Source organism: Aethalodelphis obliquidens, unplaced genomic scaffold, assembly GCF_003676395.1.
Source record: "Aethalodelphis obliquidens isolate GAN/ISIS:26980383/991018 unplaced genomic scaffold, ASM367639v1 scaffold34, whole genome shotgun sequence".
Taxonomy (NCBI): Eukaryota; Metazoa; Chordata; class Mammalia; order Artiodactyla; family Delphinidae; genus Aethalodelphis; species Aethalodelphis obliquidens.
This window is the reverse complement of record NW_020837978.1, coordinates 5,107,414-5,122,859: the sequence shown is the minus strand read 5'-3', so window position 1 is coordinate 5,122,859 and position 15,446 is coordinate 5,107,414. Positions and strand designations below refer to the sequence as shown.

The following is a 15,446-nucleotide window of genomic DNA, read 5'->3' as shown; positions in this document are numbered from 1 at the left end:
CAAACAAACAGAGATGAACAACACAATAACTGAAATGAAAAATGCACTAGCAGGAATCAGTAGCAGAATAACTGAGGGAGAAGAATGGATAAGTGACCTGGAAGACAAAATGGTGGAATTCACAGCCATGAAACAGAATAAAGAAAAAAGAATGCACAACAAGAACATTTGCATTATAGGGGTCCCAGAAGGAGAGGAGAGATAGAAAGGACCTAAGAAAATATTTGAAGAGATTATAGTCAAAAACTTCCCTAACATGGGAAAGGAAATATCCACCCAAGTCCAGGAAGTGCAGAGAGTCCCAGGCAGGATAAACGCAAGGAGAAACACACTGAGACACATAGTAATCAAATTGACAAAAATTAAAGACAAAGAAAAATTATTGAAAGCAACAAGGGAAAAATGACAAATCACATACAAGGGAACTCCCATAAGGTTAACAGCTGATTTCTCAGCAGAAACTCTACAGGCCAGAAGGAAGTGGCACGATATATCTAAAGTGATGAAAGGGAAGAACCTAAAACCAAGATTACTCTACCAGTCAAGGATCTCATTCAGATTCGACAGAGAAATCAAAAGCTTTACAGACAAGCAAAAGCTAGGAGAATTCAGCACCACCAAACCAGCTCTACAACAAATGCTAAAGGAACCTCTCTAAGTGGGAAACACAAGAGAAGAAAAAGACCTACAAAAAACAAACCCATAACAATTAAGAAAATGGTAATAGGAACATACATGTCAATAATTACCTTAAACATGAATGGACTAAGTGCTCCAACCAAAAGGCACAGGTGTGCTGAATGGATACAAAAACAAGACCCATGTGCATGCTGTCTACAAGAGACCCACTTCAGACCTAGGGACACATACAGACTGAAAGTGAGGGGATGGAAAAAGATATTCCATGCAAGTGGAAATCAAAGGAAAGCTGGAGTAGCAATACTCATATCAGATAAAATAGACTATAAAATAAAGAATATTACAAGAGACAAGGAAGGACACTACATAATGGTCAAGGGATCAATCCAAGAAGAAGATATAACAATTATAAGTATATATGCACCCAACATAGGAGCACCTCAATACATAAGGCAACTGCTAACAGCTATAAAAGAGGAAATCGACAATAACACAATAATAGTGGGGGACTTTAACAACTCACTTACACCAATGGACAGATCATCCAAACAAAATTAATAAGGAAACACAAGCTTTAAATGACACAATAGACCAGATAGATTTAATTGATATTTATAAGACATTCCATCCCAAAACAGCAGATTACACTTTCTTCTCAAGTGTGCATGGAACATTCTCCAGGATAGATCACATCTTGGGTCATAAATCAAGCCTTGATAAATTTAAGAAAATTGAAATCATATCAAGCATCTTTTCTGACCACGAGGCTATGAGACTTGAAATCAATTACAGGGAAAAAAATGTAAAAAACACAAACACGTGGAGGGTAAACAATACGTTACTAAATAACCAAGAGATCACTGAAGAAATCAAGGAGGAAATCACAAAATACCTAGAGAAAAATTACAATGAAAACATGACTATCCAAAACCTATGGGATGCAGCAAAAGCAGTTCTAAGAGGGAAGTTTATAGCAATACAAGCCTACCTCAAGAAACAAGAAAAATCTCAAATAAAGAATCTAACCTTACACAGAAAGGAACTAGAGAAAGAAGAACAAACAAAACCCAAAGTTAGTAGAAGGAAAGAAATCATAAAGAGAGCAGAAATAAATGAAAAAAACAAGGAAAACAATAGCAAAGATCAATAAAACTAAAAGCTGGTTCTTTGAGAAGATAAACAAAATTGATAAAACTTCAGCCAGACTCATGAAGAAAAAGAGGGAGAGGACCCAAGCCAATAAAATTAGAAATGAAAAAGGAGAAGTTACAATGGACACCACAGAAGTACAAAGCATCATTGACTACTACAAGCAACTCTATGCCAATAAAATGGACAACCTGGAAGAAATGGACAAATTCTTAGAAAGGTATAAGCTTCCAAGACTGAACCAGGAAGAAATAGAAAATATGAACAGACCAATCACAAGTAATGAAATTGAAACTGTGATTAAAAATCTTCCAACAAACAAAAGTCCAGGACCAGATGGCCTCACAGGTGAATTCTATCAAACATTTAGAGAAGAGCTAACACCTATCCTTCTCAAATTCTTCCAAAAAATTGCAGAGGAAGGAACACTCCCAAACTCATTCTATGAGGCCACCATCCCCTTGATACCAAAACCACACAAAGGTACTACAAAAAAAGAAAATTACAGACCAATATCACTGATGAATATAGATGCAAAAATCCTCAACAAAATACTAGCAAACCGAATCCAACAACACATTAAAAGGATCATACACCATGATCAAGTGGGGTTTATCTTAGGAACGCAAGGATTCTTCAATATACGCAAATCAATCAATGTGATGTACCGTATTAAAAAATTGAAGAAGAAAAACCATATGATCATCTCAGTAGATGCAGAAAAAGCTTTTGACAAAATTCAACACTCATTTATGATTAAAACCCTCCAGAAAGTAAGCATAAAGGGAACTTACCTCAACATAATAAAGGCCATGACAACCCACAGCCAACATCGTCCTCAGTGGTGAAAAACTGAAACCATTTCCTCTAAGATCAGGAACAAGACAAGGTTGCCCACTCTCACCACTCTTATTCAGCATAATTTTGGAAGTCCTAGCCATGGTAATCAGAGAAGAAAAAGAAATAAAAGGAATACAAATTAGAAAAGAAGAAGCTAACTGTCACTGTTAGCAGATGACATGATACTATACATAGAGAATCCTAAAGATGCCACCAGAAAACTACTAGAGCTAATCAATGAATTTGTAAAGTAGCAGGATACAAAATTAATATACAGAAATCTCTTGCATTCCTATACACTAACAACAAAATATCAGAAGGAGAAATTAAGGAAAGAATCCCATTCACCATTGCAGCAAAAAGAATAAAATACCTTGGAATAAACCTACTTAAGGAGGTAAAAGACCTGTACTCAGAAAACTATAAGACACTGATGAAAGAAATCAAAGATGACACAAACAGATGGAGAAATATACCATATTCTTGGATTGGAAGAATCATATTGTGAAGATGACTATACTACCCAAGGCAATCTACAGATTCAATTCAATCCCTATCAAATTACCTGTGGCATTTTTTACAGAACTAGAACAAAAAATCTTAGAATGTGGATGGAGACACAAAAGACCCCAAATGGCCAAAGCAGTCTTGAGGGAAAAAAACGGAGCTGGAGGAATCAGACTCCCTGACTTCATGCTATACCACAAAGCTACAGTAATCAAGACAATATGGTACTGGCACAAAAACAGAAATATCAATGGAACAGGCTAGAAAGCCCAGAGATAAACACATGCACCTCTGGTCAACTAATCTACAATAAAGGAGGCAAGGATATACAATGGAGAAAAGACAGTCTCTTCAATAAGTGGTGCTGGGAAAACTGGAGAGCTACATGTAAAAGAATGAAATTAGAACACTGCCTAACACCATACACAAATCTTAACTCAAAATGGATTAGAGACCTAAATGTAAGACCGGACACTATAAAACTCTTAGAGGAAAACATAGGAAGAACATTCTTTGACATAAATCACAGCAAGATCTTTTTTGATCCACCTCCCAGAGTAATGGAAATAAAAACAAAAATAAACAAATGGGACCTAATGAAACTTAAAAGCTTTTGCAAAGCAAAGGAAACTAGAAAGAAGACGAAAAGACAACCCTCAGAATGGGAGAAAATAGTTGCAAATGAATCAATGGACAAAGGATTAACCTCCAAAATATATAAACGGCTCATGCAGCTCAATATTAAAAAAAAAAACCAACCCAATCAGAAAATGGGCAGAAGACCTGAATAGACATTTCTCCAAAGAAAACATACAGATGGCCAAGAAGCACATGAAAAGCTGCTCAACATCACTAATTATTAGAGAAATGCAAATCAAAACTACAATGAGCTATCACCTCACACCAGTGAGAATGGGCATCATCAGAAAATCTACAAACAACAAATGCTGGAGAGGGTGTGGAGAAAAGAGAACCCTCTTGCACTGTTGGTGGGAATGTAAATTGATACAGCCACTATGGAGAACAGTATGGAGGTTCCTTAAAAAACTAAAAATAGAACTACTGTATGATCCAGCAATCCCACTACTGGGCATATACCCAGAGAAAACCATAATTCAAAAAGACACATGCACCCCAATGGTCATTGCAGCACTGTTTACAATAGCCAGGTCATGGAAGCAACCTAAATGCCCATTGACAGACGAATGGATAAAGAAGATGTGGTACATGTATACAATGGAATATTACTCAGCCATAAAAAGTAACGAAACTGGGTCATTTGTAGAGATGTGGATGGATCTAGAGACTGTCATACAGAGTGAAGTAAATCAGAAAGAGAAAAACAAGTCTATATTAATGCATGTATGTGGAACCTAGAAAAATGGTACGGATATACCAGTTTGCAGGGCAGAAATAGAAACACACATGTAGAGAACAAACGTAGGGACAGCAAGGGGGAAAGTGGCGTGGGGTGGTGGTGGTGGGATGAACTGGGAGTTTGGGATTGACATGTATACACTAATATGTATAAAATAGAAAACTAATAACCTGCTGTATAAAAAAATTAAAAATGATAAAAAAGAAGAAGGCGTGAGTTACTGATACATGTACAGCTAGATGAATCTCAAAATAATTACGCTGACTGAAAAGAGCCAGATAAGAGTAAATCCCCCTTGGTCCAGTTACATAAAATTCTAGAAAATACAAACTAATCAGTCATGACAGAAAGCAGATGGGTGTTTGCCTGGGGCCGGCATAGAGTATGGGAGTGAGGGAAGGACAGACAGGCAGGAGGGAGGGGTATCTAGAGGCAAGAGGAAACTGTGGTGGCGGAGGGTGGGGGTGGGGCGGGTGGATATGTTCATTATGTTGATTGTGGTGATGGTTTCACAGTTGTATTCATAGATAAAAACATATCAAACTGTACACTTTATAAATATATGCAGTTTATTGTATGACAGTTATGCTCTTAAAATGGTTAAACCGTATACTCTTTAGCAGAAACTTAAAATTTTGGATTACTTTTCACTGTAATCCCCCAAACTGGCTTTTACGGAGCAATTCTTTTATCGCTAAAATAAACAATCTTTAAGAACTCCTTTGCCCTTATTTCGTTAATCTGAGGCTAGCAAATTTTTAAAAATCAATCTGAGGGGGCTTCCCTGGTGGCGCAGTGGTTGAGAGTCCGCCTGCCGATGCAGGGGACACGGGTTCGTGCCCCGGTCCGGGAAGATCCCACATGCCGCGGAGCGGCTGGGCCCGTGAGCCATGGCCGCTGAGCCTGCGCGTCCGGAGCCTGTGCTCCGCAACGGGAGAGGCCACAACAGTGAGAGGCGCACTTACCGCAAAAAAAAAAAAAAAAGAATCTGAGGACTTAAAAGGGTTATTACTTTGATCTTGAAAGCCAGTAAAGAAATTCAAGATGTGCCATTAAGTCTGTAATTAAAAGAAACAACAACAACCAAACAAAAAAACCAACAGAAGTGAGAAGGAATTCCATGTTGCTTCAGTAAGCTGTCATGAGGTATGTATGTAAAGCTGAGAGAGGAGCCCCACCCTCCAGGACGCCGTGAGGAGATGCAAAGGAATGGAATGGGAAAAGCCCAATGCTAATAGTTGATAAGTAGAGATTTTAGTCTTTTCTACTTCTAGACACGTCCTTTAAAAAATCTTTTAAATTCTCTTCACCTTGGGTCTGCTAAACTGAGGTGACATCTATACTCCCTACCTTAAATAATGTGTGTTGTCAGAGGACTGGGACCCCTGATTTGATATTGCCCCCATTAATATATTTATGTAAAGAGAAAGAACAAGAAAGCTGCTGTGTCTGCAGCAAATTTGTTTTGCCATTGCTTCCTCCAGGGTATCTCACTACAGACACGTAAGCATATGTAAATAAGAATATTTAAATAAGCAGTAGAAGACTGATGGCCATTATTATCATTGTTATTTAATGGGAACATTTCTATCCTTTTCTACAATTGCTTTGAAAATTAAGGTAACTGTTCAGGGACTTGTGAATACCTTTTCCTGATAATTAATCCTAGACGTCACTTTTAGAAATACAATTTTTAAATTGTTAAAATTTTTTTTGCAAATAAAAATTGGACCATAAGTCAGAATGTGACATACATTGAGCAGAACCTTAAAAAAAAAACACCTCTCATTTATGCATATTTGAGAATATTTATCAAACCTGAAAATGCATCATCAAGCCCAACATCAGTGCTTTGCTTCAGAGAGAATCAAATTTGTCTACGTTGTTTATATATGGAAAGAAGGTAATGAAAATTTGGGGTTAGTAAGTATTTGTATTCACTAACAGGTGTTTAATTATTTGCAAAGCTGTTTCATGGTATTAAATTGTAGAAAAGCTGAAACATCGTTTTAATTTCTGCTCATCAGTTCTAAGTGCAATCAAACTAGGACCTGGTTCATAGCATCTCTTGATTCACCTATGGTACAAGTTAGGTTAAGAGAATATTGGAATAAAGTATAGCTCACTGTTCTGATTTGTTCTTAGCATCCACACGTGGTTTCCATGGAAGTTTCCAGGTTAGTATTTTTACCAGTGTTTCTCCATAGATTGCAAAATTGGGAAATCTTCTAGAGTTAAAAGAAGACCACCGCAACAGACTCATTGAAGAAAATGACAAGTATCAAAGACATTTAGGCAACTTAATAAATAAGGTACAAATTTTCTTACATAAATATTTGTCTTTTTAAAACTGTGAAATATTAAATGGTAGAATTTTGGTGCTAAAAAGGATCTGAGGGATGAGGTAATACATTTGTATTGATTCCTTTCACTTCATAATGACCTTCCATTAGCCTTTTAGCCGAAAGCTAGCAAAGCACATTGTGTGTATCTGTCCTTGTGCTGTCAGCATTTTCAGGTCTTAGTATTGCTACTTCATTTTGAGGGTCACTCTAAATCTTGCCAACATAGTGTTCTAGTTTACCTTTTAAAAACCGCATTAACTGTAACCAAGTGGGCTGTAACCCTGGGTTGGTACATACGCTACATGTGTGGGTCATAGCTGACTTGCTAGTTGTCCGTTTGTTGACACTTCACTTTTTCTGCATGATGAACAGTCACATTACAATTCTATTTGTATTCATATTCCTGATTTCAAAATGTAAGGATAATGTTCTGCCTATTGTAAAACTTTCATTCATGGGAGTCATATAATTGAACTTGTACAGATTCTTAAAAAGCAAAATTAAATAAGTATCCTAGAATTTATCACAGAATAATTGTTTTAGCTAATGTTTTTCAAGGTTGCATCATGCGAAGAAATTATCGAATGTACTGACCGAAGGCTCATGATACCGAACTCCCAGATTGCACAGTAAGTTGAAAACACTTAATTTTTTTAACTTTGTAAACGTTTGCTGATATTTCGCTCCCTGGCTTGCTCAGTTCATTTCTCAGACTCCTGGAAAGAGGAAAATGTGCTGTTTCGTAAGGCAAGACCATTCATTCTTCCATGATATGTTGAGTGTGCCGAAGGTCTGGACTACTGGAACAACCAGAATTCCATCTTCCTTTCTCAGAACTCCCTTTGACTTGGCGGGGGGGCGAGGTTAAGAAATTACAGAGGGCATCCCTAGTGGCGCAGTGGTTGAGAGTCCGCCTGCCGATGCAGGGGACGCAGGTTCGTGCCCCGGTCCGGGAAGATCCCACATGCCGCGGAGCGGCTGGGCCCGTGAGCCATGGCCGCTGAGCCTGCGCGTCCGGAGCCTGTGCTCCGCAACGGGAGAGGCCACAACAGTGAGAGGCCCGCGTACCGCAAAAAAAAAAAAAAGAAAGAAATTACAGAGAAACATCCAAGAATTTTAGAGGATATTACCATGGTATTCAAGTAAAGTAACATTGCTGTGCTTAGAATTTATTCACAAAAGTTTTTGAATGCACCCCAAATGAAACATATCAAGTACCAAATAAACTTTATCATTAGAATGAGATTCAGGAACTGCCCTGGTGACGCAGTGGTTAAGGATCTGCCTGCCAATGCAGGGGACACGGGTTCGATCACTGGTCTGGGAAGATCCCACATGCCGCAGAGCAACTAAGCCCATGTGCCACAACTACTGAGCCTACGCTCTAGAGCCCGTGAATCACAACTACTGAGCCCGCATGCTGCAACTACTGAAGCTAGTGCGATTAGAGCCCATGCTCTGCAACAAGAGAAGCCACCGCAATGAGAAGTCCGTGCACCACAACGAAGAGTAGCCCCCACTCACCGCAACTAGAGAAAGCCCGCGCACAGCAGCGAAGACCCAACGCAGACAAAAAAATAATAATAGTAATTTGAGTTGCTTGGAAAGAATTCCAGATTCCCATAAAGCAAGATGGGTGGATGATGTATAGAGAACTAGACCACCATGAAATTTATCTACTCAAATCCTCCAATAAAACTAGCAAAATGTTAGCCTAGAAAAGTTCATTTTAGTCATAAAATTCAGTTGTTTCTTCTTTCAGTTTAGAAGAGAGAAATAAACATTTGGAAGATTTAATTAGAAGGCCCAGAGAGAGCACCAGAAAACCAAGGTAAGTTGTTTCTTTTTCTAAATAATAATGTCTTTAACTTTAGAATATATGCATAATAATGTTATACATTTTAAAAAAAACCTTTTCCTTATCTCAGTTTAAGATAAATTATATAAAAGTGCTTGGTATTTTGCCTAGCATAAAATAGTTTCTTTGATAGATGTTTTTTGTAGGACCTGAATTGGAAAGCCTGGTTACCTGCTCTCATGGAACTTATGATTATCTCTAAGAAAAATACTATACAGATTATGAGCTAAGATTTTGTCTACAATAAAACAGCTTACCCTGATGTAAATATATAGCAGACCAGATCTTATGATCAGATTTTCTTACACTGATGTGAAATCTTATAATCCGTTATTTTAGAAGTCTCTCAACTCTCAGTATTTGATGCTACAAGATATATGCACAAACCCTATGGGGTTGGTTCAGACCATAGTAGGATGTTAAAGTGGGGCTCTTCCTGAGCTACTTCTTAAGATGCTAATTAAATATTTACCAATTCCCAAAACGAGAGTGAGTTTGCCCGCTGTGCAGAGGTTCTGAGGGAAATTTCAAAGAGTCTTTTTCATGACCCATATCCCTTGACCAGATCCAGTATATGAAACGTCTGGAGTGTGGGGAAATTGCAGAAGAGATTTCTTTGACTCTGTCGTGTCATGAGCTCCCGTCACCCCCAAGTCATTCTACCTCTTTTACCTAAAGCCTTGTTAGGGGGTCTCTGGGAGATCACCTAAAGAACTTTGAAATGTGTTTCCTAAACACATTCAGGAAAGGGAGGATCAGTGACGGAGAAAATTAAAGCAAGGTGTGGCAGGCAGCACGACACAGGGGCCGAGTTGGGTGGCCTGTTCTCCCTGATTGTCGTCAGGACAAAGAATGTATGTGACAGTTTCTTAAGAACCACGCAGGTGAGATCTGAGTCATCTTGGGCTTGGCTGAAGGCTGCCTTGTGGGATGCCAGCAGCAAGAAGGGGAAAGGGAGCAGCACATTCCTAGGGGCTGGTGCAGCAGTATCAGATGACCACCGGAAGAGGGGTGCCTCAGCCTGGGCCCAGGGAACTGTAGGGCAGGGGTCCCTGGCAGCGGCAAGCTCCCAGAGAAAGAATCAGCCAATCCCGGTGAAGCCACCCAGCCAAGTAAAAATATCTTATTGCTTTACTTCTCCTCCCTCCTTCTGCAAAGGGAGGAGGTGGGGAGTGAAGAGGGTGCAGAAATTGACCTTCAGGGGCAGGTGGTGTCCACCAACTACAAGCCGTAGCTTAGGGAGAGGGATGAGTTCTCCTGAGTGAAGATTAAAGGATCGATTCATATTTAAGACTGGGCATCGAACTGAGCTGTGCTGAATCCGTCACGGTGAGAAGGAACATGACAAGGAGCAAGGTTGGTTGAGTTTCATCTTCCTTGGTTTGGTTGCCAGCTGGCAGAATTAGCTTAGAGCAAAAAAAATCACTGGGCCTGCTGCATATTCAGCCAACAGCAAAGGGGAAGAGCTCCCCTGAGTGAAAAAAGGCTAAAGTAGGGACTTCCCTGGCTGTCCAGTGGTTAAGACTCTGAGCTCCCACTGCAGGATGTGTGGGTTTGGTCCCTGGTTGGGGAACTAAGATCCCGCATGCCAGGGATCCCACGTGCCATGTGGTGTGGCCAAAAAAACCACCCCCAAAAATAAAAAAAAGGCTAAAGTGGGGAGCAGACATGAAAGTTGCATTTTCATTGTATCGTGGGTCATGTTTGTTCCGAATACCATTTGCAAACAGAACTATGTTTTGAAAATCAAAAGCCTTTAGAAGGTTTACACTATTATTTGCAAAGTGATAGTTTAACTATGATTCTCTCCCTAATATGAAAGAGTTTGATCTGATGCCTGGCATATTACAGATGCGCAGTAATCGCTAGTTTAAACTGAATGTGAATCTTCTCTGAGTTGATGAAAGAAACTGTGGAATATTTTTTTCTGGAATTATTTTACAATAAGAAAATTTGCTTCTAAATTCACACATTTTACTCGTTCAGATATTTGTTTACTTATACTTGGCCTATCTTCACAGTAGATTTGAGGCCCGTTTATATAGATTTAGAGTGTCCTTGAAGCAAAGGTGTGAGGTGGAGTGGAAGAGCTCTCAGGCCCTCTCTAGCTGAGAAGACCATTTCTTAGAGAACTTCAGGCTTGCATCAGCCTTCAGCCCCGCACCATCCATGAGCCTCCCCTTGACCGCTGGGCCTCAGTCAATTCAGCATGCAAACACTCTTTAGACCACCTCCGCATCGTCTCAGAATTCTGGTGCTGCTTTGGCCAGTTGTCTTCAGAAGTGGAAACAGTGAGAAATAGGGAGAGAAAAGTGAGCACTTTAATAGTCTCATGTCTTGTTTGGGCCTCTAGTTCCTTTTTTTGGTCCTCTAGTTCTTTATCACTTCAAGGAGATTCATTAGGTTTTCAAGTCATAGCCAGCATCTTATCCTAAGTAAATCTAGGAGAATGTTAAAACGTAACAAGGCTGAGGCTCAGTATTTTTATGTAATTGCAGTTGAGAATGATCCGTATTCTACATACTGAGAAGCTTTATCTTAATCTTTTAGGGTCTCTTAGTTCTATCGCAAATGACAATCTATCTTTGAAAAGTGAGGAGAAGAAAATTTTAAATAATGGCATCCTTGTTCACTATGTTGCTATTTTAGTCCTCACCCCCCCCAGTTGTTTGTTTGTTTTACATTATTCTCCTCCTGTTTCCTGCAGACTGAGAAGGCATCCGAAGCCCGTGACCGTGGTAGATCATACTGATGATCACTATAAAGAATGCTGTATTCCCATGTAATTGTTAAATTACACAAAATTAAAGATGAGTTCCTAAAGTTATGCTTCAGTCATGTTCAGCTTAGCTTTCCCCTCTGCCCTCAGATGAGGGCCTCTTTTGCCTCTGATTGTAGTTGGTTCTGTAATTGGGAGCCTTAATTTCATCCCCACAGCTCCTGCTTCATGTCAAGGCCTCATCGTTTTCATCTGGCCTGTCACAGTCATCTCCTTACTCGTGGCTCTGCCCCCAGTTCTGCTCCACCCTCCACAGAGTAGACAGAGTGACTGTTCAGAAACAAAATCTGGTTATACTCCCCCGCTACGTGAGACCCTTCAGTGCTTCCCAGTTGCATTCAGAATCAAATGCAACTCCTCAGCTGGCATCCAGGTCCTCTGTGGTCTAGCCCTTGCCTTCCTATACAGGCTTCTCGGTCACTGCTTCCTCCTCATCATACACCCCAACCACATCTAACACTTGCAATGTTTTGCACGTGCCGTGTTACCTTTGTGCCTGCTGGCTACTGCCCGGGTAGCTCCCCCACCTGGAATGCTCGCTCTCAAGTCCTTTTCTCCCCGTTACTTCAGTTCCTGCCTCACAGACATCTGCCAGCTGGAGCTCCGTCTGCTCCACGAAGCCTTTCCCACCCAGGTGGAGCAGACTTGCTTCCTCCCATGTGTCCTCATTGTACCCTCTGATAAAATAGCACCTATGGTATGTCATTACAGTTCTCTGCTTGCACGTCCCCTGACCTCACTAGAACTCTTCTAGTGCAGGAATTCTCATATTCATTTTGTCATGCCCCAAGCACCTACCCCATAATCGGTACTAGATAAGAGTCAAATATTAGACAGACTCGGGACCCAGGCCCAATGCTATCCTTGCTGGAGTAATTCCTAGTAGAAGGTACACCTGCTGCCGCCCTGTCCCACGCCAGGCCATGGGTATGGGTTCATGAATACCATGGCCCATTTGTGACACAGCTTTGCAGAAGAGGGGGTACAGTCAAAGGACCTGTCTCTATCTGTCCCACTGAGACCCAGCTGTTGTAATAGTTGAGTTATGAGGACACCTTAATACTACCAATTCTTAGTTATGCTGTGCTGCTGAGTCACTTCATGAATTGTTCAGATCCTTGCTTCTGTTCCTTCTTCATTCTGCCAGCTGGCAGCCATACCAAGGAAGATGAAACTCAACCAACCTTGCTCCTTGTCATATTCCTTAATAGGAAAAAGGTTGAAACAAACAAAAATATTGATTAAAATATAGTATTAGTATTATCTGTGGAGTTTGTCTGTAGGTTTTCCTTGTGCCCCTTTTCCATATGTAGTTGAGAACTTGCTGCTTATGGAATAGGAATTCCATATGTAATCAAGAGTCAGCTCTTCTGTCCCTGAATGTCTTTCCTGAAAACTGAAGAAACAATTTTTTCCTTTCATTTTTATATGCCAGACATCTTAGAAGGAAATAGAAATGATTTAGATTAAACAGGACTGAAGACTAACAATTAATCATTTTTGTTAACCACTCCAGGAGCAGAGTCATTACTAAGTATAGCACCCAGATCCGTCCATACAAGTGATACGTTAAAAGCTGTATAAGTGGTGAAATTTTACGTTCCAAAAAATGTGATGACTATTCTTCTAATTTCTTCCTGTGAACAATCAAACATATTCTAACATAACATAAACAAGTGAATGCAGTGGCTTCTTTTCCAAATATCTGTCAATTTTCATTCTCACAGAATACCACTCTTGTATTGCCAGGCCTTTAGTAACATATGAAAATTTCCTGTGTCTCATCCCAACTCTTTTTTCCTCTCTGGGCAGGCAGACTCTTCCTACTACCAACCAAATTTAAAAAGACACTAACACTGAAATCCCTTGGAATTAAAACCCAGGTGAAAGGAGGTTTTGCCCTTATAACTTCCACCTTAATGTAGTTTTGAGGAATTACTTCTGAGTTTAAACAAAGGAACCAGAGATAGCTAATTTTGTAAGATGTATCAGAAAAATGAATGTACATAACATATTGTCCTTTTGATAAATCCCATAGCCAGGATGAAAGTATAATTATTGAATCAAGATATACCTTGAATGGAAGGGAAGAAATTATCCTATCTCACTGAAATTAGTTTTGCACTTAAATTAGTCAGGTAAGTGCAAGAGGGAAATATTGGAGAATCTATATCTGGCCCCAAAGGAAGTGCTGAATAAGTAAAAGCTATTACTATTGATGTTATTTTTGTTGAGGAATTCTATAAGTTACATTTTATTATGAATTTTGAAGCAAAATTTGTTAATTTCTCAAATTCAAAAAGTTGCGATACGGTTTAAGACAAACCATGAGGAATGCACAGTAAGTTGCAGCTATAATAGTGTTTCATTTGAAAAATTAAGCCCTGAGAGCTTTGGAAGTGATTCAGGTTTTAAAAAGAGACATTTTTATTAGTTTCATGGAATTCTCTAGGGAAAGTTAAGATATGATAGGAGAAAGACAAACATTAAGATGGTTAGTGCGGGGGGAATTCCCTGGTGTTCCAGTTGTTAAAAATCCACCGTCCAATGCAGGGGACGCGGGTTCGATCCCTGGTTGGGGAACTAAGATCCTACGTGCTGCAGGGCAACTAAGCCTACGCGCCACAACTAGAGAGAAGCCCGCGTACCACAACGAAGAGCCCGTGTCCCGCAACGAAGGATCCCACATACCGCAATGAAGATCCTGCGTGCTGCATCTAAGACCTGACACAGCCCCCGCACCAGAAACAAACAAAAAAGATGGATAATGCAGCGTCTGGAATCTGCACACGAACATGGTGAAATCGTTGGACTGGAAGGATTAACACAGTTTGTCCACAAGCAGGGCTGTGTGCATAAGTGCTACATTTGCCATGTGCGCTATTAGACATTTATGATCTTTTACCTACAAGTTGTCTCACAGTGAACGTACGTCCTTTGGCGCACAGCTCAAGGATGCAGCATCTAAGTCAGTGCTTCTTGGAATAAACATTTAGTGACGTTCAATAAGCCATGTGACAGCCTCTGTGTTAGAGGCCAAAGGTACAACGAAAAACCAGGCAGAGATCACCAAGGACCATGTAATCTAGTGGGGGATATAGATAAGAGACTCTTTCCTAGATTGATGCATGGGTCTAACTGTCGGGGGTGCTCTAGAAGCATAGACGAAATGGCCCTGGACTAGGGGAGAAAACCTCAGGGCAGATTTACAGAAATAATGACACCTGAGCCAGATCTTCATCACTGACTAGGTGTTCCCCGGGTAGATAGAAGGGGAAGCTCTTCCCACACAGCACAGAGGCCTGAGGTATCCTGTGATACTCTCTGAACCACAAGTAAAATCTAAAACCCATGTTCTTCACATGGCGGGAGATGAAGGTGATCGTGAATTGTCTCATGTGCTTTGTGAAGAAGTGCGAACTTTGTCCTGAGAAGCTCTGAAGGCTTTTAAGTGGAGAAATGATGGGGTCCATTATGCATTTTGAGGGAATTCCCTGGCAGTCCAGTGGTTAGGATTCCAAGTTTTCACTGCCGGGGGCCTGGGTTCCATCCCTGGTCAGAGAACTGAGATCCTGCAAGCCATGTGGCCAAAAAAAAAAATTATGGGACTTCCCTGGTAGCGCAGTGGTTGAGAATCTGCCTGCCAACGCAGGGGACACGGGTTCGAGCCCTGGTCCAGGAAGATCCTACATGCCGCGGAGCAACTAAGCCTGTGCGTCACAACTACTGAGCCCATGTGTCACACCTACTGAAGCCCGGGCACCTAGAGCCCGTGCTCCACAATGAGAAGCCACCACAATGAGAAGCCCACACACCACAACGAAGAGTAGCCCCCGCTCGCCGCAACTAGAGAAAGCCCGCGTGCAGCAACGAAGACCCAACGCAGCCAAAATAAATAAATAAAATTTTTAAAATTATGTGTCTTGAAAGATCACCCTAATAGTGATATAA

The 15,446-nt window shown here is 40.5% G+C and overlaps 1 protein-coding gene across 4 annotated transcripts in view; it reads left to right on the top strand.

Moving 5' to 3' along the window:
- The window catches only part of CAGE1 (cancer antigen 1), a 43,967-nt gene extending 32,424 nt beyond the window's left edge, over window positions 1-11,543 (top strand). For 2 of the 4 annotated variants that reach the window (XM_027128314.1, XM_027128313.1), the window contains exons 7-10: window positions 6,721-6,825; window positions 7,402-7,487; window positions 8,621-8,689; window positions 11,424-11,543. In XM_027128314.1, the coding sequence (XP_026984115.1) occupies window positions 6,721-6,825; window positions 7,402-7,487; window positions 8,621-8,689; window positions 11,424-11,502 (339 nt within the window). In that variant the 3' untranslated portion in view covers window positions 11,503-11,543. Of the gene's footprint in view, window positions 1-6,658; window positions 6,826-7,401; window positions 7,488-8,620; window positions 8,690-11,423 lie in introns of those variants that run through there. The other 2 variants (XM_027128312.1, XR_003437530.1) reach the window with 2 other exon arrangements.
- Window positions 11,544-15,446: the final 3,903 nt, after the last annotated feature.